Source organism: Triturus cristatus, chromosome 11 (genome assembly GCF_964204655.1).
Source record: "Triturus cristatus chromosome 11, aTriCri1.1, whole genome shotgun sequence".
Lineage (NCBI taxonomy): Eukaryota > Metazoa > Chordata > Amphibia > Caudata > Salamandridae > Triturus > Triturus cristatus.
In genome coordinates this window covers 815,765,436-815,792,298 of record NC_140594.1, presented here as the reverse complement: position 1 = coordinate 815,792,298, position 26,863 = coordinate 815,765,436, and the positions used below count along the sequence as shown (strand labels likewise).

Below are 26,863 nucleotides of genomic sequence, written 5' to 3'. Positions count from 1 at the left end.
AATTTGATGTTCTGAATAGGGACGATATGAGCCATTTTTTAAAGGAGGAACTGAATCTAATCCAGTTAAATTCACATGAAATAGTTAGCATAACTTTTAGACCCCCTGACTAGCATGGGAGTTATGAAATCTACAGAGGTTACCTGTTCCAACGCTGTGACTGCTGACCTTGTTTTTAATGATGGTGTCTTCTGGTGATGAGGAATAAGGCTATTTAAAATTCAGAGAGAATTTTACTTTCCAACAGCAGGTAGCTGAGACCACAGAACAGTCACCAGAGTAAGTTCCATTTTCCATTCCAACGGGTATGAGTAACAAGCAGGATGCAGGAGGCCATGAGGCTCAACAGCTTCAGAGTCGGTCTCACCAAAATCCAGGATAGAAGTTGAAACATTGTAATCTTAGGCTGAATATTCTGGATTCGCTCTTCAGGAAGACAGGCCCAAAACTGCATTGTGTCCGGATCAACTCAGATGAAAGGGAGCATCTGAGAGCGAGTCAGGTGCGGCTTTGGCATGTTGATAGTGAGGGAGTTAGGTGTGACTTTGGCATGTTGAAGGTGAACCCCAGTAAGTGTCGTAGTCTGAAGGTGAGTGACAACTGCTTGGGACGAGTCCACCTTTAACAGCCAGTCGTTGAGGTAGGGGAAGAAAGTAATACCTGACCTCTGCAGATGAGCTGCGACCACTGCCATCACCTTGGTGAACACCCGTGGGGCACTGGTAAGGCCGAATGGTATCACAGCAAACTGAAAGTGATCTTGGCCCACCGTGAGCTGCAGGTAACGTCTGTGGGCAGGCAGGATGGGGATATGGAAATATGCATCCAGCACGTCGAACTCTACCATCCAGTGTCCTTGGTCTACAGCAGTCAAAACGTGGGTGACCGTGAGCATTTTGAAATTCTCCTTTTTTCATGAAGAGGTTGAGAAGGTGCAGATTCAGAATAGGACATAGTCCTTCATCCTTCTTTGGCACAATAAAGTTGGAAGAATAACTACTAAGACCTACTTCTGATGCAGGCACTCTCTGTGTGGTTCCCATGGCCAAGGGAACCTACACTTCTTGACAGAGCAAGGAGAGGTGATCCTCCATCAGGCATCAGTAAGTGGGTGGCATGGGTGGAGGGGGGTTATCACAAAGGGGAGAGAGTAGCCCCTTTGGACTATCTGCAGTACCCAACGGTCTGATGTCACTGACCGCCAGTGGGGCAGGTGATAGTGTATCCTGCATCCCACTAGGTGCCCATGAATGGTTTCAGGGCAGACTAAAGAGGCTTGGAAGCAGGAGCTGCAAAAGGTGTGGTATACTGACCTAACTGCTGGCCATCTGCCTCACGTCTGTGGGACCCGCGCTCTTGACAACGAAAATGCTGGGAGGGTATGGGCACAGCTGGGTGCCCCTTCCATGGTCACAAAAGGGGTGGAAGGTGTATTGGGATTGGCGAGGGGCCATTTACAAGCCCAAGAACCTGGCTGTGGCCCTGCTATCCTTGCAGCACTCCAAAGCTGAATCCGCTTTGTCTCCAAAACGTGGAGAGCCATCTAAGGGCATGTCCATAAAGGAAGCTTGGACATCCCCTGAAAAGCTAGATGCTCTTAGCCAGACGTGGTGCTGCAAGGCCACCGATGATGAAATTGCTCTGTCCAGCAAGTCAGTTGTGCCAAGTCCACATAGGGTGGTGAACTTAGCCGCAACACTCCCATCGGCAATAACCTGAGAAAGTTGGCCTCGCCTCCCCCACGGCCTAGGCAGCATTTGCACAACCGAATTTTATAGTGTATTGGAATAACGGCCCAATAGTGACAGGGTGTTCACCGACCGCAGTGCAAGGCTGGTGGTAAAGAACATTCTCTTACTGAAGGTGTCCAGTCTCTTGGATATACCATCCGGTGGAGTGGTAGGGATCAAACAAGGGTTAATATGGAATGAGGAGGCTTGGACCACCAGGATCTCCAGGGTGGGATGCTGGATAAGAAAACTGGGCTCCCCAAGAGCTTGGCAATTGTGACAGGCAATCAACCTACTCACAGGAGCCCCTATGCAGGGCTTTTAGCAGGCCACAAGTAGTACTTCTGTAAGAGCTTCAGCTTCATTGAATGAGAGTAAGGGTTCTGAGGGGATAACTCCTAGCTGAAGCACCTTTGTCAAGACATTTGTCTTGACTGCCACTGAGAGCAGGGTAAGGTCCAGGACCTTAGCCTTACTGCGCACCACAATTGCAAATGAGGCTCTCTCCTCCATAGTCACACTAGGAGGGGAAACCAGGCCAGTGTCAGGTGAGGGTCAAACCTACTGGCCTGACCCAGTTCCTCATACCAGTTTATCGGTTCTTCAACTGATTCATCTCCATAAGGGTCTATAGACCCTTACCAAACATCTTTCTCACCATGCCTATCAATCAAATCGGGCACAGGCTTTGCTCTGGGAAGAATGTCCTTGGTCGACGCCGACCGCAGCGTTGGACGATGCCCATCGGGAATGACGATGGGGATGGAGCCACCGAAGGGCATCAGCCTTGCTGGTGGCTCCACTCTAGATCCAGCAAAGGATCCATGAGGCCCAACTGGCACCTAGGGCAAGCCTGCTGCCGTGGATCCAGTAGGGGCTCCTCCCACACCCATGGGGCCTGAAGGGGCTCCAGAGGTGCCGGGCCACCCAAAGATAAGACACATGGCTTCAGAAAATTCTTTTAGTTGGGTGGGCTTCGCTCTAGTTCCAGAAAAATTGGAGAGTCACGGAGCAGACCCAGGATCAGGCACCCCCGACTCATAGGACCTGGAGTGCCAGCACTCCCATGTCTTGTCAGATGACTTTGGCAGACGCCGTCAAGTTGAAAAGAGTTTGGACTTCTTTGAATTCTTGTATTTGTGGGACTTACCCGACTACTCTGAAGACTTTGAATGCAACAACGAACGTCGAGAGGGACTCAACGAATGGTCATGGGACCTCCCAAGCAAATGCGTCCGACTTTGGTTGGCGAGGAGATTAAGGGATCGGTCTCTCAGCACCTTAGGGTGTGTGGCGTGGCAGGCCCCGCACTGCTTGGAGTCGTGTCTGTGCTCCAGCACCCCAATCATATCAAGTGAGGGTCTGTCACTGACATTTGATTTTCCCAACGGCATTTTGGTGCTATCTGAGACTGCAAGTCCGACAAACCTGCAGACTTCTGAGATAATTAGTCAAATCCAGGGTAAAAAGCCAAGATTTAAAACCCTTTCTAAAATTGAGAAAGAAGGTAGCCATTTTCAATTCCAGAGGTAGACGATTCCAGTTAGAGTCTGAACAACTCATCAAGTACGTCCCGCCTCAAGTTGCCAGTCTGTGGGAGGGAACTGCCAGGTCATGAGAAAAGCTGGAATGGAGAGTCCTGCTAGGGGATTACCAACTAAACCTATTCCTCAGGTAAGCTGGGCCCAAGCCCTGAAGAGCCTTGTAAGTTGTACAAAGGCCCTTAAAAAATATACGCTTTCTTATTGGCAGCCAAAGGAGATTACTGACAACTTTGGAGGCCGAGCCATATCTAGAGGTCTTGGTTAGAAAACGGGCTGCCGCATACTGAACAATTTGCATTTTCTTCAAATGCTTCTTTGACAAATTCACATATAACCCAGTGCAGTAGTCCATCCTCAATATAACTAAAGTAATGACAGCAGTCTTCAGCATGTCAGAAGAGAAGGAATCCGCAATTTTCCTATGAATGCAGAAAGAGAAGAAAGAGGCCAAGACAACTTTATTTGCTTGTTCTTTTTAGGTCAAATGGTCGTTATTCATGACTCCTACGTTTTTTACCTTCTGCATTGGCTTTGGCAGGTGCCAAGGTCTTCCGACCACCAGTCTGGAAACCAGAAGATAGGATTATTGCCGAACAGAATGACCTCAGTATTTGTAGAATCCAATGTTAAACAGTTGTGGTCCATCCAAAGACCCACTGCACTTATGCAGCTTCTAAAGGTCTTACTCATGTCTGGGCCCTTATCATTTATTGACAAAATAATTTGGGTGTCATCCGCATAGGACACCAGAGCCAAACCAAATGACTTAAATAAGGCTTCCAGGGCAAGCCCCACATGCTTTGAAGCCAGCCGGTTTCTAGATGAAATCTCAAAGTCAACAAAAAGACAAAAAAAGACCAGACAAAAACAATGGAGGGGTATCTTAGACTGGCTCAGCCCTATCTGGCATGGAAAAGGAAATAACTGACGTCAGCATGCCAAGGTGGCACCTACATAGGTACCCCAATTGTCATTTCTGACGTGGGCGTCACAGCGGAAGCCGAAAAATGTCACCTACCTGGGTGCAGGGGTACTGCTAGACAATCTTCCAGATCCAGACATACACCTGGGGATATTCTAAGTTAATCAATTTGCGGCTAGAAGTCTCTATCAGATATACCAAGCAGGGGTATGTCACTGACATTTGCCTGTGACAGGCCCCACATGATTTGAAACCAGTTGGTTTCTTGGGTGACATATTTCACACAAGGAGATGAAATCTCAAAAATATTCGACACAAAGTTGAAAAAAGGCAAGTCAAAAAATGACTGCGGGGTAGCTTAGACCAGATCAGCGCTATCTTGCGCGGAAAGGAAAAAACTGACGTCAGTGCACTGTGGTGGTGCCTTTATAGGTATCGCGCCCATCACTTCTGGTGCAGACGATGCCGACATGGAGCCGAAAGACACTGCAGAGTACTGCCCAGAAATCTTTCGGATCCAGTCTGACACCTGGGGAATATTGTAAGATAAGGAATCTGCGGCTAGAAGTCTCTATCAGATTGGACAGTTCTTCTGTCCACTTCACTCACACATAGACATATAACAGTGCAGTGCTTGATTACATTTTTGCCTTGTGGAATGTGGGATCTTAAAATATTACATTGTGCTGAAAGTCACCAGTTTCCTTCAAAATGTAGCATGTAGTGTGGGACAGTAAATAATAATTCATTAAGGAATGTTGGCAAAATGGGTGGTATTGAAAAACTAAGATGTCGTAAATGATCAAAGATCACAGCCTCTGGTTTAGATGTTTAGCTAGAAACCCACTAGGTAAGGTTCTCCAGTGGGGAAGGTTTGCTGAACAATGGAGCTTTTTCTAAACCTTGGGGTCTGTTTTTTAGCGCTCTTTTTTTAATAAGGCTAGAGGGTGTTCTCTCAAACACTGGTGGTCAGCTACTCCTAGTTTTATTATATGTATCCTATTGGACATTATGTTTTTTTGCACACAAAGGACCCTAACAGCCCTGGGAGACTATTGCTGATCAAATAAGTGTGTTTTTTATACGGATAAGACAAAGATAGTTATTTTTGGCTGGAAGACTGTAAAATCCAGGCAACAATATTTGGATGGATTAGCATTTAAAAAAAAATTGCAAATATTTGGGAGTATGGTTTGGGGAAGCGGGGGGTGGCAACAACATCTGGGTACCCTTGAGACTAAGGCATCAGCTTTGAGCTCCGCATTTTTGCGATTGTGTAAATTACATATAGTTACAATATTTTGTCTCCATTACATGTGTAATCTCAGTTAAATGAATGCTCACATTAAACTGTATGCTGACAGTATCTCCTGCCACATTCACTGAATGAAGCGGTACAAAAGTGGGTGGTGATGGACGGAGCATCAGAACCAATCAAACACTCACAGCCAGTCAACAGATCTGGGTTTGATCCATCACCGTTCTTTAGCCGACTCTGCCACCCCGAACTGCCAACCCATGCCTTCCCTGGACCGGAAACAAGCTTCCTAGGACCGGTTTCTGGCATTTCAGCCGTCTTCAGCCAGGCTTGCTTGAATCCAGTGGCAAAGTGAGCAAGGGACTCACGTCTGAGCATACCCTGCCAACTTATGGTAAACAAAGCGGTACAAAAGTGGGTGGTGATGGCTTGGCAGTTCGGGCTGGACTGTTCCCATGAGGCACAGGGTCAGACTGATTTGCATATGGCCATGTCTGAACTGGGGTGGCAGAGTGGGCTAAAGAACGGTGATGGATCAAACCCAGATCTGTTGACTGGGTGTGAGTGTTTGATTGGTTCTGATGCTCCGTCCATCACCACCCCCTTTTGTACCACATTCACTGAATGGGCTGGGACAGCAGCTACAGATTTCTATTTGAGCTTCCGGGTGTTACAGTGCAAGTTCAAATTCGATTAAAGTTCACCCTCCGGGACCAAGAATGTGCCTATAAAGGTAGCTTTTCTAATATTTGTTTTAAAGTTAGAGGAGCAACTCTAAAGAATTTAACAGGCCTGGACGTAGTTTGCAGAGTTTTGCTACACAGAACTCCGCGAAGTTCCACAAATGGCAGAGTGCAGTGCGAACTGCAGTTTGTGCTGGTATTCCTGCCGCTCGGGTAGAAATTCTACCCGAGCGGCAGCTTGCACTCGCGAACTTACCGTTCGCGATCAGGGAAAAACCTCCATTGCACATCGCGAGCTCCGTGGAGTGCGGAGTGCAGAAAACTTCACAAACTGAGCGAAGTTCACCGCCCAGGCCTAGAATTTAATTTGGCTTGAATTTACCAATCGTGCTGCTCTAGCTTTTAACCCTTTTGCGTGTCTAGAAAATACTTTGAAGAATTTAGAATTTGACCAGTTGTAGTCCACGTCACTGCCATATTTGCAATTCTAAATGATGATATTGTCTTAGGCTAAGAATATTGTTTAAGCTAGATTTTGCCACACAGAAATACAAAATACATGCATTCATGATTTGAGACTCATATATACAGAGGTTCATCCAGGATTACTTGCAACCCCCACATAAGTGCAAATCTATATGGCTCAGGTTCATCTCTTTCCCCTGCTGGAATTTCAAGTGAAATGAAAACGTATGAATACAGTGGCGGTGCGTCCATTAAGGGCGCTGGGGCGTTGCCCCACAAGCCGCCCGCACCGGCAGCTCCCTCGGCGTCACAATCATGTCAGTCACAGTCAGCATGAACTCGGACTGCCCACCCCCTTCAGATTCTGAAGGGAGAGGGCGGTCCGACGTCATGCTGCTGAGTGACTGACATGCAGCAGACCAGGGGTGGCGCAGAGCGCACAGCAGGCAGCAGTGCGCATGCTGGGTGAAGGAGGCGAATTTTCGCTCCGTGCCCAGTCATGCGCACTACTGTCTGCTGTGGCTGGCATGCCCATTAGGAGAGCGAGGGTTGAGCAAAGGCTCAAACCTCGGTCTCCTAATGGGCAGGCGGGCGGTGAGTCACCCTGCTCTAGGCCAATGCTGGCGCTGCTGGAGCAGCGTCAGTATTGGCTTAGAGGGGTTGCCAACCAGTGCTGTTCCTTAGAAGAGGCGCCAACGGGACCCGGCCGAGAAGCAGAGAGGCGCCGCGCGGACCTGGTCTGGTAAGCTTAGCTTTCTTTTTTAAATTGTAATCCCCCACCCCCGGCGACCTCCTCGTTGGCAGTGATGTCGCGGCTGTTCCTGTTCTTTGAAGAGCGCGCGCGGGACCCCGGCCCAGGAGGAGCAGTCAAGCAGACCGGTAAGTTTTCTTTTCTTATATTTTATTTTTAAACGTCCCTGGCCCCCAAACCCCCCTCACCCTCCTCCAATAGTACAGCTCTCTTGTTAACTAGCAGTGCGAGGTGCTGACAGGGGGTGGGCGAGCCTGGTAAGTAGCAGGGCCGGTTAGTGTGCCTGCTGGAGGGACCCATGTGTACCTGCAGTTATTATAGGTCTGTGTGCTGTGCTTGTATGACAGACAGCAGAGTGGGCTCATGTGCCAGCTGTGGAGAACTGTGTCCGTATCCTGCAGGGCAGGAGTTTGAACCTGTGGAAGAGAGCCGGGGGTCGGTGTGCCCGATACCATCGTCTCTCTGTGTACAGGACAAGGACACATGTCTCTCCTGTTAAGATTGTGCCCTGTGTCTTTTACTGCACTTTACGGGTTGGGATCGTGAAACAGTAGCTGCGTGGGTTCGTGCGCAGGCTGCATGGGGTGCTGTGCATGTAACCTGTTGGTTCTAAAGACAGCTGCCAGCAACATATGTGAGATTGATTTAGCACGTTTAGTGTAAGTAGAGCACAGTTTGTCACTGTAACCTGGTGTTTGTTTATTTAGGCAGTCGGTTCCGGTAGTAGAGCTTCCTGCGTCCTGGGAGCTGCTGGTCACGGTAACAGGATTCCCTATAGTTTGCTGGTAATTTAATCCGGACTCCTGTGCTTCTAATCCCGGCTCTGAGTGGTTGGTTCCTTTTTACAGCTATCCCTTGCTGATGGTTTGATAGCAGGGTTTGCTCCTCCGTGGCTAACCCCAGTAGCAGTGGTCACAATGGCTTTAAGGCCTTTTGCTGTTGACATAGGAGCAGGCGAATCGTTGGGGTGCTTTACCCAGTATCTTGTCACTTGTTGACTGATAGCTTTGGTCGTGGGCCACACAACGGACTGTTAGTCTCTGTATCAGGGCTTTCATGCCTCTCTCTGGGGTGCTGGCTCGGAGAGCATCTCGGACAGTGGTCACTGCTTCTGGTGGCCGGGCTCTTGCTGTGGTGAGGTGCAGGGTTAGTTAGCAGGACTTTTATTGGGTTGCTTTACTGGCAGCAGGTTGCTGAACCTGGTAGCATAGCCTTATAGCACTTTATTTCTTCTTGCATGCTCCCTGGAGAGTGACTGTTGGACCAGGTGAAGACAAAAGTCCCTTTAACCAAGTTGAAGGCGTCGTTGCTGTTTCTGCTCCCAGTTTTGTTCCCTGTACTCACACACGCTGTTCTTCCGTCATTGAGCGAATTGGTATCATCAGTTGTGCTATTTCAACGGCATTAGCAGCACTGTACCACAACAGTTTAAGAACCCAGTGTTAGTCTTTTGTTGTAAACCTGCCCGTTGTGTCAGACAGTGACTTTCCCCCTGAGTGTAAACGATTTCAGTGTCATGTTGAAATGCCCCTCATTTGTAAGTAGGCCTCACATTAGTTTTTATTTTATAATCTGTGGTTTTATGGGATATTTACGAAAATCCATATGTGAAAACACCACCATAGCATGCTTGTATCTGTGCCACTAGGTGAAAGGTCTGCGTGCATGTAAAGCATGAATTCCGGTGCAGACTAGAGTTACATGACACGCCTTGCTTCTATCAGTTATTAATGTGTGAGACATGCAGCACCGGTTAGCACTCTCGCCTTCCTCTGGCAGGAGCACCTGCCGTCTCCATCCAGCCCAGAATGTGTTCATGGGGCAGCGGCGCCGAGACCGCTCCTCCTGGTAGGAGTGTTGTGCTTTGTGTCACGTGGACGTCTCTTCCCCACCACAGAGACCTGTGCGCACGAACCATGCTAATAAGGATCCTTGAGCGATGTCCCAAAAACACGACAGCATAATCTGTCTTCCAAAAGTGCATGAGGTAAAAGGATCTAAACCCCTGAGCCCATGCCTCTGATCAAAGGGACGGGGGAGTATACAGAGAAAAGATAGAAGCAGTCATCTGTGGGCATTGCAGCTGCTCCAAAATTGCAGTGTTTGTGTCACAGCAGAAGCACGGAGGCTCACATAGCATATGGGAGTAAGCGACACAGTGCTTTGCTTTCCCTTTTCTCCTCTTTGTACATCAACACCATCTCAGTCCCCATTGATGCAAGGTGTGATCCTGATACAATCGCATCGCATAATGTTTCATATTTGCCAGTGTTTGTGGAGTGATTTGGTATAACCCTGTAGCAGAAAATGGGCAGGAAATAGGCAGACTTAAGGGGTTGTACCTGTATGACTGTTTAACAGTGCACCATTTTATAAAACGTGCAATATGTTAATGGAAAAGTAATGGTTGTATTTATTTAAACATATTTTAATGCCTCATATCCCTAACTACTTCCCGGCTTTTAGAAAGCAGCGTGGTGTTTCAGAGGTACAAGCTTGAACATTTGAGATGGAAGGGGGAGGGGGCTTAGTGTCTGACTATTTGTCTGCATTATAATTCCTATTATAAGATCCGTTTGGGTGTCTCTGCTTTACATGGAGCTGGGTGAGGTACAAGAGCAAAGCTGTGTTAAGTGAGGGGAGGGGAGGTGCAGTGACCGATCTGTTTATTAGGCCCAGCACTAATTGCTTTATTAACCTTCCTGCTTCCTCAAATTTGCTTAAAAATGCACCGTTTGTCCACTCTTTTTTCAAAATTTTCTTGGGGGGTTTAAGCACCCCAAACACCCCATAGGTTGTTCGAGCTCGCTCGCCGCAGTGCAGTACGACAATAATGTTACACCACACCACTTTCAAATGTCACCAGCCGCCACTGGAATAGTGCCCAGAGTCATCAGCTGGGTGGCTTTAATTCGGGAACGTTAGAGCACCTGATGTACCTCGGTCAACATTGAATGCTAAGTGGAAATCAACATTTAACCGTTTAACGCTTAGGGAAAGCAGATCAATTGTTTGGTTCAAAGGGAATGATGCACAATTAATTGGCTTCTTCATTAAATCTGTGGAATATGTTCTAAAATAAATTCATCATAAAGTTCTTCATAAGGGATATTATGTGTGCCTGATTCTTTACTGGTTTGTGTGCTGTTACACCATTACCAGATGCACTAGATATATAATTAACTTTTGTATGCTTCTCTTTCAGGACCGCAATATGTGTTTTGACACAGCCTTCATGAGCCACATATCATAAATAGATTCAATTTATTTCACCTCTTTTATATATTTGTATTAATGTTTTGCAATGGTTAACTAACTATACATTGAAGTTTAATTCTGAGTCATTGGAGCAGTGAGACAAAAGCACCACAAGAGCCATGAAAAAGGGTATTGAGAGCTCCGAAACGTGAGCACTACAAGGACAGAGAAGGAGAAATACAATGTTCTCACCTGGAATCAGATGGCGGTTTGGGAATATGGCAATTGTCATGAAAAGCTCTTGGACACTCATCGCAACAGGTGAGGTCCCCTCCATCTTCACACACAGCACACTCATCATCATTGGTCTGCTGTTGAAATGGCAAATTGTTTCACATTAGCAAAATAATGGGTTGAACAGTAAACTCAACTTTGCTGCAATAAAAGGTAATGGATAAACTCATCAAGTGAAAATTGTGTTGGATCCTGTGCATGCAGATCTCAAACATGCACTGAAAGAGAAATGTGAGGACAAGGGATTGCATGATGATCGTAATGCAGAACCTATGAGCCTATCGGATTGCAATCAAGTCGGAAGCTGATCTGTCTAATACACTTCACCAAGATAGTAATTATCCCTTTAGACACATAACGTCATCACTGCACCGAGGTAGAACGGCTTTTAAGAAGTTTATTGCATAAAACTCTAGTACCAATAAAAGCATAGCAGAGCGTCCAACTTCAGCTTACGCTTCCAACCTTTCTCTTCCAGCATTCCATATTACAACACCATGGCTTCTACCGATGCAGTAACCCCCACAAGCCTGGGGCCATAGAATCAATCTCCCTATGAATCGAGTCGGGATGGAGGAGGTCGCTTATCCCCCTTGCATCTGACTCATTAAGATGTCCGCCACTACGACCCCCTAAATAAGTTGTGTTTGCTGCTCACATGAAGAAAGCGGTGATGTTACATATCACATCCCCGGTTTGATTCAATCCCTACCCAGGGGACCATGCCTCCACCAACAGCTCCACTTATACTCGGGAGACACAGGACCTCCAGTTGTGCATTCATACTCCCACCTGTCATCCTCTTTCTGCCACCACAACCCATTGCACATGGTAAAGGTCCTAAGCTTCAATATTCTTGGACCAAAGGAACCCGTGAAAAGTATAGTCCCTAATGTGAGACCCTGACTGTGACATATATTTACTGCAGGAGACGCACTTCCTGAAGAAGGACTGGGAGAGGAAGATGTCTTGCTGGTTTGATAGGCAATTTTTTAAATCTGGACCTGGTAAACAAGCAGGAGTGGCAATCCTGTTGGCCACTAAAATTCAAGGACATGTCCTGCAGACCCAAGCAGAGCACACTGGATGACTACTTTCTCTACGAATATCTTTGCACAACTACATATTCATTCTTGCCGCACTACACATTCACCCTTGCCACGTTATCTGCACCCAATGATGGTCAGAGGCAATGTATCCTGAACGCACTGGGCCTAGTCACCTACCTCCTCTCCTGATTCAAATATTATAATAGGGGGGAACATTAAACTTGTCCCTGATGCCACACTGAACAGATTAACTCAAAGAGTAGGACAAACCAGCGCATTGTCACAGTAAGGCCTACGCTGGCTACACAAGGTAGATCTCTCTGATTCATATTGGTAACAGCACCCAGCTGCTGGGGACTATAAAAAAAATTCTGCATCACACCAGACATATGCCAGTTTAGACAGTATTCTCCCTTGTTTTTGTTTCATGACGGTGATCACACAGGCGGAGATGAGCATTATGAATCTCTACAACCACTCCCCATCACAATCACATTCTATATTCCGAGACACATCTCATCACACAGGCCCTAGTGAGTTAACAACACTCTCCTGACATATGACTCTACTCTTCAAGAAGTCCGGTAGGGGATCCATAATTCTGGCAGGCAGACAACACCCTGAACACCCCCCTTTCCCTGCTTTTGAACACTCTGAAGGCAGTCAGTAGACGGACTTTGATAGCCATTTCAACATGATTAAATAAAATCAGAAAGGCCAAACTCCTCTCCCTGGAGGAACAAGTACGAACTCTTGAGATGGCTCATAAACAGTCTGGATCCCACAGAGTGCGTAGACAGTTGACACTAGCTCGCAAGCAACATAAGGCCTTAGATACTGACAAAGTGGAACATGCCCTTCTCCACTTGAAACAGAAATACTATACTAGAGGGAATAACGCCGGGTGACTCCTAGATAATAAACTCTAGGCTCACATTCAGATAAGGAGGATCTCCGAGATCCACTTACAGATAGGGCGAATGGTGCATAAAGATGAAGAGATCACACTGCTTCAAGTGTTTTTATGCAGATCTTTACACTGCCGACAAAGTGAATCCTGATGACACGGATGCCTATCTCGCTACTGTCCATATAACACCTCCAGCCACCTGACGTGCAATCCCTGGAAGTGGATATTTTCCAAGAGGAAGCCGTCTCAGCCAGGACCTGATTACAACCAAGGAAACCCCCCAGACAGGATGGCTTTACCCCAAGCTTTTACAAATCATTTGCCTCCCAGCTGGCCTCACAAGTTACTCTCCTCTAGAATTCCTTCTGGGACCCAGATGCCCTCCTTGACTCCATGTGAAAGGCAGTGATCACAGGTATTCTCAAACCTCGGGAGGACCCAACAAAATGCTCCTCTTACCACTCCATCTCCCTCTTAAATGTTGATGCTAAATGTTTTACAGGCATCATTGCGGAGCACTTCAATCCACTTACGCAAGGCCTTGTAGACCCAGAACAAGTGGGATTTATACTGGAGCAAGGTAGTGCCGGCAATACCAAATGACTGCTACACCTTATAGATGAAGCCCATCGCTCTTGAACCCCAGCTCTCCTCAAGTCGATCGATGCTGAAAAGGCATCTGATCACATGCATTGGCCATTTTTGTGGCAGGTGCTCGACATGCTTTAAGAGAAATGTGATTTGTAGCTACAATCCATGATAGCCAGAGTGAGAGTTAATGGCCTAACCTCCAGCGCATTCCACATCATTACTGGTATGCGCCAAGGCTGCACTCTCTCCACACTCCTAATTGCCCTTTACATGGAGCTGCTGGCAGACAGGATTTGAAGGATTGCGCAGATCAGAGGCATCACTTTAGGCCACCTCGAACACAAAATAGAATTATCAGCGGATGTTGTTAGACAGTTTTGTGCCTATAGCCGTGTTTAACGTCAACATTCAGAAGTCACAAGCCCATAACCTCACAATACCACAGTAAGACAGACTCCAGCTAGAGCGCAAGTTTCCAATTATGTGGATGGACTTTGGGGTCCACTATCTAGGACTTATAATCTATTCCACTCTGGGGAGACCAGTAGAGTAACTATACAGGTCTCTTGGACACAGAAGTCTCTGCTCTACACAATGCTGCAGTAAAAATGACTCATTGCTAAGATATTGTATCCTATGCAGATTCTCTGCAACCACCGTCACGCCTGCTCAACAAACTAAAACAATTGATTGAAGCCTTTATCTGGGAAGGTAAAGGTGCACACTACCCGTAAGAGGGCCTACTCATCACTAGCTGGATGGGGCCTCGGAATACCCCATCTCACACATTACTATTTTGCAGCCAAACTGCACTACATAGCAGAATAGAACAGAGAGCTCATGGTGAAACATTGGTGCTTCATGGACCAAAGTATAGCTGGAATACACATTTGGAACCTTCTCTGGTTTCTAACATTGCATCAACCACTAAGAGTTTATATCTCACCTGTCACCCATGCCACAGTAGAAGCATGGGACAAAGTTAAGATATCTAAGGGTGTATCATCACATATTTCCCCCTCACTCCAATCATAGGCAACCCAGAGTTCCCACCCACAACAGTGGGACACGCTATTTGTAAGAAGCTAGGACACCTATTCTATCACAAAGCCCTTTTGGATTTCTCACAACTTCGGGCTACCGGCTGAAGAAATCTGGTGTTATAAATCCATTAAACACTGGGCCTCCAAATCCCCACCCCACCCCTCTTATGAGCCAGAACCTTCACAAAATTCGGAAATTGGCGGATTACCAGGCACAACAACAAAGGACTTCTCTCCAACATTTATGTCTTTCTTAATACAACCTTTGTTTAGCTGTCTGTTTCAGATGCCCTTCACATGTCTATGAAATGAGAAAGACAGAATTTGTGATATGGTAGTTTAAACATTCAAGGGTGTCTTTCTCATGTGTAATATTTAATCCAGACACTCATATGAAGTAAAGACATAAGTTACGAACTGTGATACTGTTGCATACCTTAGCACGCATAAGAAACTGGTCCTGAAGAAAGCCACAGTGACCCAATGGGCTATTAGAAATTATGGATAAAACATGTCAATTGAAACAGAGGATATGAAAGCTCGTTGGCTTCTTGGAGTACATTCACTGCCGCTTTTTAATCTTTGCCCAAGGTGACCACTATTCAACATACTTCATTAGCTGGTAACATTAAGGCAATTATAATTCACCTTTTCCTCATTTGAGAAACACCAAAAACAAGCCCGCTCCGCTGCAATGAGGCATTGTGGCACACCCTTGATGCACTAGGTACCTCGGGTTGGACCCCAATTATGAAGCATGTCACCAACTATGTTAGTGAGCGAGGGGTCTTTTAGGAAAACCTAAAAGTGTTTTTTTTTCACACGTGTGAAGGACATCTCAAGCAGACAGACAAATAAAGTATGGTAGAGTGCTCGCTTTTCTTTGTTGAGTACATTTATTAGGGAAGGTGAGAAGGCTTTGTTCTCAATCTCCATTGTTAAACTTCTTTCTTTATACATCCACAGACTCTGCCAACTCATAAGCCCAGTTGAGATGAGAGGAGCTAGAGCGCACATTTACATCTAAAGAATTGACCGACATACTAGACAGAGTGCAAACCTCATGCTAGAGTGCAACGGGCGGGAGTTACTACTTAAGGTTACCCATTGCTGGTACTACACCCATGTAAGGGTGGCCAAGTGGAGGCCAGGTAACTTAGACACCTGCTGGTGCTACTGTGGTCATGCAAGCACCCTGCCCAACTACTTTGGCACTGCTCCAAACTTAACAGATATTGGGAGGAATTACTCAGAGACATTAATGAGATTTTCACTACAGACATCCCCAACCTGCCCAGTTATGTTCTTTTAGGGCTGCCAAACGCACAAAGATATCCACTGCATACTGTTAAGGAAAAGGCCATAACAATGGCACTCTGTGCTGCAAAGTAGGCGATCACTTCTAAATGGGCACCGACTTTGTATGGGACTACACTGATTGGCTTCATAAACCGTGGGATATTGTTGGGATGGAGACAATCACGGCCTCACTGGATGCTAAGTTGCCACAGTTTCACAAAATGCAGGGTGCATGAATCCAATTTCCATCACAGAAATTTCATAAACTGACATACCTGCAATACCTTCACTTCTTGCGACTCACACAGTGTGAGTATACCAGAAACCTGAGGAGTACAGATGACTAGACCAGCTAAGGATGCCCAGTGCCTCCCAACACATTGACAATGAGCTATATGTGAAGAAATACCAAGGTGTTGGAGCCCATTCCCCCTCCTTGATTTATCCCCTCCAAGGTCCTTCCCTCTCCCCTCCATACCTTCTCTTACCCCCCCCCCCTTCTCTGTATTCCTGACTCGTAGTTCTTTTTGTATAACACTGTGCCTCAACGACTGTTGGATGTAGATGAGCGTATGTGCCCACCATAAAAATGAATAAAATACATTTTAACCACAATTTATTCTCTTCTTGATAATAAGTTGGATGTTCAAAATTGTGGACACTAGAGCTTTAAGGGGGTTTATTAAAGTGGTACCATATAATTAGCCCTGAATAGTCCTCAATCACTTTCTGTGTTACCACTATTTCTGTTGCAGCTAATATTTCCTTTCATGCCTCACTCCTGTGCACTTCCCTTCTTTTCCGTAAAACCCCAATCTTGAAGCTGCATCCTCGCCTCTCTTCTTCTGCACGGTCCACTGTAAAACACCATAATCTATAGTGCTCCATTGCTATGTAGCTGAGTTTTGATATAGGTCACATACATACATTTAATTGTGACGAATATTTCCTATGAGAAAGATTTTGCATTCACTCACAGCCAACCCAAGTTGGATCAGATCTCCATACTGGACACTCCTCTATGCTCCTAGGTATATCCACCCCATCTTGCTATGATGTCCTGTTATGTTATGTTATGTTACCAGATTTCTAAAGCGCATAGCTGCCCGTGAGCGTCCCAGCGCTGAACAAGTACAGGAGAGGTTAGAAAGGGAAGCTCACTGGAACAGCTAGGTCTTTAGAGATTTCCGAAATGTCAGAAGGTTGGGTTGTGCACGGAGGTCGGAAGGGAGGGAGTTCCACAGCTTGGAGGCATGATGTGAAAAACGGCGACCTCCTGAACGTGCTTTCTTAATTTTAGGCGGACGCATAAGGCGGGCATTAGAAGAACGAAGGGATCTGGAGGTGGAGTAGGGGGTCACAAGGTCTTTGAAAATAGGGGGTGCCTTCCTACCAGAAATAAAGCAGTTTATAGATATTTTCTTTGAATTGCACATATCTATATACCTTCATCACTCATCACCTCATATCTTGTCATTTAACTTCTTTCATTTAATGATTAAGATGCAAATGCCGTTTTGCTACCTTTGCATTTCATTGTACCACCTCTCCAGCATTAAGCGTGCTGTGACTGTGGAATGTTGCTTTGTGAGTCATCTCTGGATCAAGTAATACCTCTTATCTCAGCTAGTTTCTTGATCACTCTGTTTTTAACTTCAGGCGTGTAATCCAATGGGAGAGTGGTGTGTGATGGTAGCGTTTGTTTTCTATTAGACTTTTACATTGCTTAACGTTTTGACATCCCATTTTCATGGAACTGTTCTAAGTACTGTAAAATCCTGTCATTATATATCTAAGGAGGCAATCTGTGAAAGTATGGTAAGTTAGTGGAGTTGCAAAAGGTGGAGCTCAGCAGCTAACCACCTCTGTTTCCCTGTTCTCTAATGCAGCTAGTGTAGAGTTTAGGGGTATCTCTTGCCTTCCTATACTGTTTTAGGATACAAGCTCCTCTGTCAGCAGCTATATCGAAGTGCTGGACCAGCTTAAATACTATCAGAATAAAGATGAATCAATTGAAGAACATACCAGTGACAGCTGGTGAGGGGGAATCAACAACCAACAAATTTCATTATTGGATACATATCCCTGTTGACCCCTGACAAAACCAAAAATGGTTGATTCATAGGAGTAATGTGAGTGGTAAGGTCTGTTTCTGGACTCCCATTCTTGCGGACAGACGGACATTTTCTTAATAAGGTTTCATTGTTTACAAACATATGAAATAATTAGAATCAAGAAATCTTCATTACGCGTCCTGTGTTGCTTCCAGGGTTTATTAAAAGGCTACAATTGAGTCGTGCAATAATGGTAACTTATCAGAGCACTTTAATACTTAAGAGACAACTTGATATGTTAGCAACTGTCACAAGTTTAGCATTGTCTTACTAGATGTGAACCATATTGTGGGCCTTCACATCAGTCGTTTATTCCTTACAGGAGTCATCCAGAAGCAAATTATTCTGATGTATTTCTCTAGGACTTTCCCAAACACCGGAAGCAAAGCTATGGGCCTAAAGTTCCCTGGGCAATAGGGGTAAAAATTTGTTTTTTTTTAACAGAGGCTTGACCACCACTTGCTTCCATTCTCGTGGAACAATGCCTGTGGAGATGGACAGACTAAAGAGTTTCCGAATTATAGGGAGAATTTCTTGGCTCCCAAGTGAAAGAATGTGGGGAGGGGCCAGGTCTAGAGGGAAGCCCGATTTCGTCTAGAGTCCGATGTATGCGGTAAATAGTAGAAACAAATTCCCATGAATATTCTTGTATATTACATCACTAGTCATGGGGTAAGTTAATTAAAATGGCTTTGAGAATTACTATACAATCTGTCACTTCAACTCTCTCAACGAGAGAGAAGCACTAACAATGTGCAGTGTCCTTGTGGGTTCATAGCTGCTTAAATTCTGCTTTCAGATATCCAACAAATGTGATGCACCTCTCACAATGGCAGACCATTCAATGCTAATGATTATGGGCCAGGATTTAGTAAGAAGGTAATTCAGATAAAAAACAAATGCTGTCTGTTTTATATTGTTCACTCTCTGTTTATGTGTGCCACACTGTTTTAGTATGCGTTGTTATATTTTTATTTATAGTCTACACTAGCACAGTTTCTAATAAAACACTAAAAATACCAGTGCAGATTTCTTGTTTGTGTTCTCTTAAGAGAAAGGTTGAAGGGAACACACTCAAATATTAGACCTGGGCATGAAATGGGATAGCGGCAAAAAAATAGAGGTACAAATAAAGGTAATAAGGGATGTATCAAACTAGATATCAAGGTAATCGTTTATACCAATCAGACATATAGGCGCACATGGGAAACATCCTTTACCACGCAGTTTTAACAATGATCTGCCTTTACAAAGCAGTCACTACCCCGACTGCGACGTTAGCACACGTTCATTTACCACGCAAGTCGTTACAACGACTTGCTTTGACGAAAGTGGTGTTGGACTGGTGTTGGATATTAAGTTCAACACTTTTTCTACTGATACACCCATTGGAGTTGGAACAGTAATTTATACTATTCCAAAGTCCAACGCACGCCTAAGGCAAGTCGTTGTAACGACTTGTGTGGTGAAGGAAGGCTTGGTAACATCACAGTCGGGGTAGTGACTGCGTTGTAAAGGCATGCGTGGTAAATCATGCGTGGTTCCCTCATGCATTCACACACACACATTTACATGGTCCTAGTAGTGGTGATAATATGTCACATGAATATTTAAATGTGACCCTTTGATTCTTCAAAATATTTTTGACCCCTGCTTTATTTATACACAACTCTTCATCAATTCCCTTTGTGTGGCAATGTTATTAGGTCAATGTTAATGATTTGCTTTGAGTAATTTTGAAATTATGTTGTATAATATGCTCAGTTTAGACATTTCAAAAACCCGAAATTCTGGACGTATGTGCACCTTTGAAGACATTTCATATAATTATTTTAAAATAAGTTTAACATGTAAATTCATAATCAGAGGCATGTGATTTGAAAATTATTAACTTTGAACAATGCATACAAAAGTAGAGATAATCAGCCCAGTTGATGCCACACTTCTAAGAATGTTTTTTTAACATGACTACCAAATAAATTAATCTTAGAAAGGTCCAGAGTGCCTACACATCTTTTGCAGAGTTAGGACAGTGCCTAGGTTTGGACTTAGGGCTTCATTTATGCTTTAGTGTCGCCAAACAGCTGCAGAGGGCCACCACTTCCACCCCATCTGCAGCCAACCAGGATGAGTGTTCCATCTAACATGCTCGTGGAAATTTACCAAAACTGCTTCTTCCGACACCTCAAGAGCTCTCTCTTTGAAACTACTCACTGCCACCTGGTACAGAGAAAAACCAAACGAGGGGGTTGTTTTTTCTGTTGGGAGTTTGTTCACAGCAAGTCAGGTACAATGAAATATGTTTCCTGTTGTACAGGAAAAATCTTGGCAGCCATGGTGTCAGAAGGCACACCTCTCTCTTCACTGTTTCCACCAGTGTTTGGCCAGCACTCACGATTTTCCCGAAAACAGAGCATAAATAAGACAGGGAAACTGTGGGTGGCAGACAGGAAATCTGCCAATTATTGGTAGCTGCACCATCGCTGCTCACCTCTAAATTATCACCTTAATCTTTCTAACTAGTTGTCCCTGACAAGAGAGGTGCTTTCATAAGCACTCGACCATGGTACAACAGAAATGCCTAATAGCCGGCTTACTACTAAAGCCCTTGCGAAGCATGAGAATGAGAAAGTGAGTAAAACACATATAAAGCACACCATACCTGAAGTATTCTCCAGTCCCTAATGCTATGGCAGTGCTTCTTTAGAACAGACACATTTTTAGGATTGGTAAGAGGGTCATAAAGTTGTAGAGATGTATGATGGAATTTATACCTACCTCAGGAGCGTCTTCTGTGCACAATCCACAGTCACATTTATTATGGTGAACAATGAGATATCCTTGCTGCAAGTCAACAAAAACAAATGATAATGAAATGTTTAGTACCTGCTAAAGACAATGCATCATGCTAAGTTCTATCAGAGAAATGGAGGCTTTCCACCAGTGCTTAATTTAAAAAAAAAAAAATAAGTGCCAGGGCTCTCGTTAAGAGGCCTCCGAAGCTTACACCACCCAGTGCCTTTGCCGACATTGCCAGTGACAGTAGCAACAAAACTACCACACAGCAAACTGTTACAAGTGTGACAATTCAGAAAATTCCAGGCCCCCAAAGATATAAAAATAGCTTGGTCAGCAGGTATTAGTTGTTTTTAATATATCATTTATATACTGAATTAATAAACAATTGCTGTTCTACTCATCTTAAAATTATACAAACTGCGCCACTATGTGGCAGGTGTCATACGTGCCGGTGTTAACAATTAAGTGCCAGTGCCGAGCACCAGAAACCACCGGCTCAAATTAAGCACTGCTTTCCACTCAAGGGATTACCTACTTTAGAGCAATGATAAGAGTACAGATCTGGAAACTGCATGAAAAGTAAGCTTGTGAACACATCCCATTTGTACAGCTTGGGTGAAGTTCACACTGCATGAAGACGCGCCTTAGGAGCACATCACTTTTGGGCAACTGGGGTCCGATGCCTCTTGGTCAGAAGGGTTCCGATCGACTCTGACACAGGGAAAAGGAAATGGATGATCTAGAAAGCTGCCACCAAACATAGTGAGTGACAGAATGTTTAACATGCAGTGAGCAGTCTCAAGGCATTGGTCACCCTTTCTGCATAAAATGATTTGTGATGAGGTCATGGGAATTATAATGGCATTTCCTTAGCATGTGTTTCCTTTTGGCAGTATTCTCTGAAATGTGTTTATTGGTGGGTGTTGGTGACCCAATGGGAGAGTGTGCTTTGATTTGAGAAGACTTTGAGTAGATGTTACATTAATAGGCAGCCTGGATCATGTATATCTTTATCTCCCTGAATGATTGTATCCCATAAATAGGGAGCTCACCGAATTACAATAAATTCCTACATATGAACCTTTTGTATTGGAGATAGCCAACAGTCTGCCATCTGGATTGCTGGTCTTCTCGTGCTAAGCACAAGACCTCGGCACACAGCTCTGAGTTTACAGAACTTTACATTTAAGATGAGTTGATATTGATTTCCATGGTTGCCTTGCAATTCTGAAGAAACCTGTAAAGCATATTTATACAAACATCTTCTTAGGGACAATACTCTAACAGCAAAAGTTAATATATTACTAGCTTAAGAAACACTTGAATGTGTTGAAATTAAAAAGCATCTCCGATTTCTTATGTAATCATTAAAAAAATTAAATTTGCTGATATTGTTTTAGAAACTCCCTACAAACTATAAGAAGTATACCTTCCACATGGGGCTACAAGAGGTTCTCTGCCACTCTAAATTTGTTACCGTTGTTTATATTTTTGATAGACTGGTATGTAAAGCACTGCAGTGATCTAGCATGCTAGGACTAGGGCCGAAATATATTTTTATATGTGGCTTGAATGAAGGGCAGGGCTTCTCTTAAAGATGTGAGCTGGCCAACCCCTTGTTGACATTGGATAGAATGACAGGGAGTGAGGCATCTTTCCTGCTACTGTAAGGTGAGAGAGCCAAAAGGAAATCGGTAGGCGCAAGTGGGTGGGTCTTAAGGGAGGAGCACACCTGTTGTTTTACCTCAGACTCTTGCACTATAAAAGGTTTCTGTTGAGATTTCACATTCTGTCCTAAGGGGAAAGAGGAGAGAAGGAGCAGCTAATATCGATTGGTAGTTTGGGCAGCTGGTGCAGTCTGAGGTCCTATTGGGAAGATCAGAGAGGCTTTCTGTTGTGCTTTCCACTCCAAACAAGACAGGAAATGGTGAGTGGTTTTCTTCATTAAGTTTATTCTGGGTTTAACAAGCCACCGCTGCCCCCACACGACTGGAGAGCTCCAACTGTCAAAGGTGGAACTCTCATGCTCGTGAGCAGCTATTGCGACATCACAGGAATTCCAAAGATTGTAATGAACAAACCTTGCTAGCCACAACATATTACCTCTTTTTTTTTAAACAAACAAAGTCTTCCCCAAGCAAACAAAAAAACACAGAGCCCCCTAAAACATAATCCTCAAGTAAAACTGGAAACTAAAGAGAAAGAAAGAACTACACACCACCTAAGCGAAAAGATAACGTGCATCATCTCAGATTCCAGGGAGCGTGTTTCACACGACTCCACCTACGTGGAACAACACGAGCACTTTGTTCACCAGAAGATGTCAGGGCCAAATTCAGATTGTGTCCCAGCTCGTTAGATACACCTGACACTTTCACCACCTTGCTGGCATTCCACCAATGACCACCAAGTACCATAACAGCACCTCCACAAACCTTCTCGACACGTACAGGATCACCATACACTGCACTTCCTTTTTTAACAAAGTCTGTATTCTTCACACGAACCATGTCGCCAGGGCACAGCAGAACAGGTCTCACAGACTTCTTAAGATCAAGCCTATTTCTCATTTTCTCTTGGCCCACTTCCACCCTGGACTCCAAAACCCCTTGATCCACCCAACATGAAATTTTGTCATGAACGGTCTTGAGTAACTAGGCAGGATACAAAGCAGACGTGGGCATGTGACCGCTGAGAGACACAAAAGGTTCAACTTTAGTAAGAGAATGTGGTGTGGTGCGATAAAACCACAACATTGACCTGACCGCAGTCTCCACATCAAAACCGTTGTTACTTGCCCACTTGATGCATTCCACAACAACCCTATTCATCCTTTCCACCAAACCATTGGTTTGTGGATGACAAACAGAACTCCTCAAATGTTTAATTCCTGAATCATACAGAAACGTGCTCATCTCTTGGTTCACAAATTGCACTCCATTATCAGACCAATCACCTCTGGGAACCCTTCTCTCATAAAAATCTCCTTTAGGAAATTTACAGCATTCAACGCAGTGGGTGATGCAAAAAAACTAACTTCTGGCCATTTACTATCTATCAAGACAAACGCAAAACGTAAATGGTGAGGAAGAAAATTGAAATGCCCCACCAAATCTATTCCAACCTTCAACCAAGGCTTCTCCGGAAAAGGAATGGGTTGTAACGATGGTGTGACAACTTGGTACCCCTTTTCAGCCCCAGCACAAACAACACACTCTTTAACGACTGACTCAATGTCTCTATCCATGGATGGCCCCTAGTAGTGTAATCTGACACACCTCTTGGTCATTGTAGACCCTAAATGCCCATCATGGGTACAGCACACCAGTAGAGCATGAACTCCCGCAGGAGGTATGCACCTGTCATCTCTCATAATCACCCCATCTTCAATTGACAAATCCTCAGCAATTTTACAAAACGGTTGGACTTCAGGAGACAAACACCTTTCTCTGGGCCAACCTTTCATGATGTATTCCTTGACTTTGCACAGCACAGTATCCTCAATCTCCACCTTCTTCCACTCACTCTCGCTACACGCTTTGTTTACCACAGCATCAACATATGCAATGAAACAATCCTCTATGTTCTCCTCCACATCAATCCCCTCCTCTTCATAGACAGGAAGTCTGGAAAGGTGATCTGCCCTGACATTATCCTTTCCCGGAATGTGTCGGATATTTGGAAGCCGGTGAATCCCTCTACCTGGAGCTGCTGAAATCATCGGACTTTGTTTGGGGAGGCTGCTGTGTAACATCGCTATTCCGGGACTGCGAGGACCAGGGTGCTCGTTGTTGCCTGATCCAGCACACCTGCGTCCTCTTCCCGGCTCTGCACCCATCCAGTATTTTACCGCTCGCGGCCCCCGCTTCACGGGTGCCGCTCGCTCATTTTGGCTGTCGGATATTTGGAAGCCGGTGAATCCCTCTACCTGGAGCTGCTGAAATCATCGGACTTTGTTTGGGGAGGCTGCTGTGTAACATCGCTATTCCGGGACTGCGAGGACCAGGGTGCTCGTTGTTGCCTGATCCAGCACACCTGCGTCCTCTTCCTGGCTCCGCCCCATCCAGTATTTTACCGCTCGCGGCCCCCGCTTCACGGGTGCCGCTCGCTCATTTTGGCTGTCGGATATTTGGAAGCCGGTGAATCCCTCTACCTGGAGCTGCTGAAATCATCGGACTTTGTTTGGGGAGGCTGCTGTGTAACATCGCTATTCCAGGACTGCGAGGACCAGGGTGCTCGTTGTTGCCTGATCCAGCACACCTGCGTCCTCTTCCCGGCTCCGCCCCCATCCAGTATTTTACCGCTCCCGGCCCCCGCTTCACGGGTGCCGCTCGCTCATTTTGGCTGTCGGATATTTGGAAGCCGGTGAATCCCTCTACCTGGAGCTGCTGAAATCATCGGACTTTGTTTGGGGAGGCTGCTGTGTAACATCGCTATTCCGGGACTGCGAGGACCAGGGTGCTCGTTGTTGCCTGATCCAGCACACCTGCGTCCTCTTCCCGGCTCTGCCCCCATCAAGTATTTTACCGCTCGCGGCCCCCGCTTCACGGGTGCCGCTCGCTCATTTTGGCTGTCGGATATTTGGAAGCCGGTGAATCCCTCTACCTGGAGCTGCTGAAATCATCGGACTTTGTTTGGGGAGGCTGCTGTGTAACATCACTATTCCGGGACTGCGAGGACCAGGGTGCTCGTTGTTGCCTGATCCAGCACACCTGCGTCCTCTTCCTGGCTCCGCCCCCATCCAGTATTTTACCGCTCGCGGCCCCCGCTTCACGGGAGCCGCTCGCTCATTTTGGCTGTCGGATATTTGGAAGCCGGTGAATCCCTCTACCTGGAGCTGCTGAAATCATCGGACTTTGTTTGGGGAGGCTGCTGTGTAACATCGCTATTCCGGGACTGCGAGGACCAGGGTGCTCGTTGGTGCCTGATCCAGCACACCTGCGTCCTCTTCCCGGCTCCGCCCCCTTTCCCAACAACAGAGCAGCATAAGAGCCCCACCTCTACGCGCCAGCGGAGCGCGCCCGGAGCGAAGACCGGGCAAAGAGCGGGCCGTTTGTTGCCGTTCGTGGCCGGACGTGGACGGGACGGGCCACCCCTCTAAGACTGATTGTTGTTTGCGTGCAACGGACACTTAAGACCGCTATTCACGAACTGGGCTGGTAATTGACTACTTTTATTGTTCTGCCTTTTAATTGTTCAAGTTTCACAAGTCACGGCAGGCATTTTGAATAGTTTGTTTATCCTGGGTTGTAGTACATTGACATAGGCTATATTCCCCTCCTTTTCTACGAAGATGACTTCACTAAGATCCGGCAGAAAGTTTGTTCAGGGCACCACCGGGGGCTGTGTTTCAGGGACCCTTGATAATTTTATCACCAGAGCAACACGGGTCCTTGAACACGAAATCACACTAACTGAAAAACGTCTGTCCCTCGAATTATTGGCCAAAAGATCATCTCTTGGCAATATTATGGCAGCCACTTCTCCAGTCAGTAGGCAATTTCCATCAGCTTCTGATTTATTACCTAATAAGACGTCTGGGACGTCGATCATCCCATCTTCTAGCCCATTGGACGGCTCTCTTGACACTCTTGACACCCCAACTATTTATGAAGCCTGTGGCCTTTCCTCAGACCGTAGCGTTACTTCCCCTCTGCCCCCCTCTGATCAATCCTGCACCGTCATCCCGTCTCCGGTTAGCAAGTCCCAGCATAATAAAGGGCCAAGAAAGCGTGTGGGAGCACCTCTTAGGGGTAAATGTCCCAAAGTCCCAAAAAAATCTAATCGTGCTAAACCATGTCGTGATCCTCCTTTGCATTCAACACACAGCCCCCCCTCCACTGCAGGGTGTCAGCTCCCCCCCCAATTCTCAGTCACTCCGCCTAATACCAATCCTCCTCAGTTTTGCTCTCTTGAACTCCTGGAGCAGTCTCTCAAATATCTTCTTTTACCCTTATATGAGAGAGTTAAGCAACTCTCTATTCATTTAGGGAAATTAGAGACTATGGTGCTAACTAATACATCTTTACTGGAGAAACCAATAGTGCCTCCCGTCGCTTCCAACATTTTATCCACCCGGCCCACCACCATCACAACCAGGCCACTTCTTGATAATCCCACTCCTTTGATTAGTGCCTCTTCCCTTCCATCTGCCCAAAATGAACAAGCTATGGCAGTTTCCCACCCCTCTGTCAGCGCTGTCCCGTCTTCCCA

The 26,863-nt window shown here is 45.7% G+C and overlaps 1 protein-coding gene across 2 annotated transcripts in view; it reads right to left on the bottom strand.

The window, feature by feature from the left end:
• LOC146785479 (nuclear body protein SP140-like protein) overlaps nt 1-26,863 on the bottom strand; it is a 509,550-nt gene that overhangs the window by 117,464 nt on the left and 365,223 nt on the right. For both annotated transcript variants that reach the window (XM_085634556.1, XM_085634557.1), the window contains exons 12-13: nt 20,630-20,695; nt 10,804-10,922 (exon numbers count right to left, since the gene is read on the bottom strand). In XM_085634556.1, the coding sequence (XP_085490682.1) occupies nt 10,804-10,922; nt 20,630-20,695 (185 nt within the window). The remainder of the gene's footprint in view (nt 1-10,803; nt 10,923-20,629; nt 20,696-26,863) is intronic.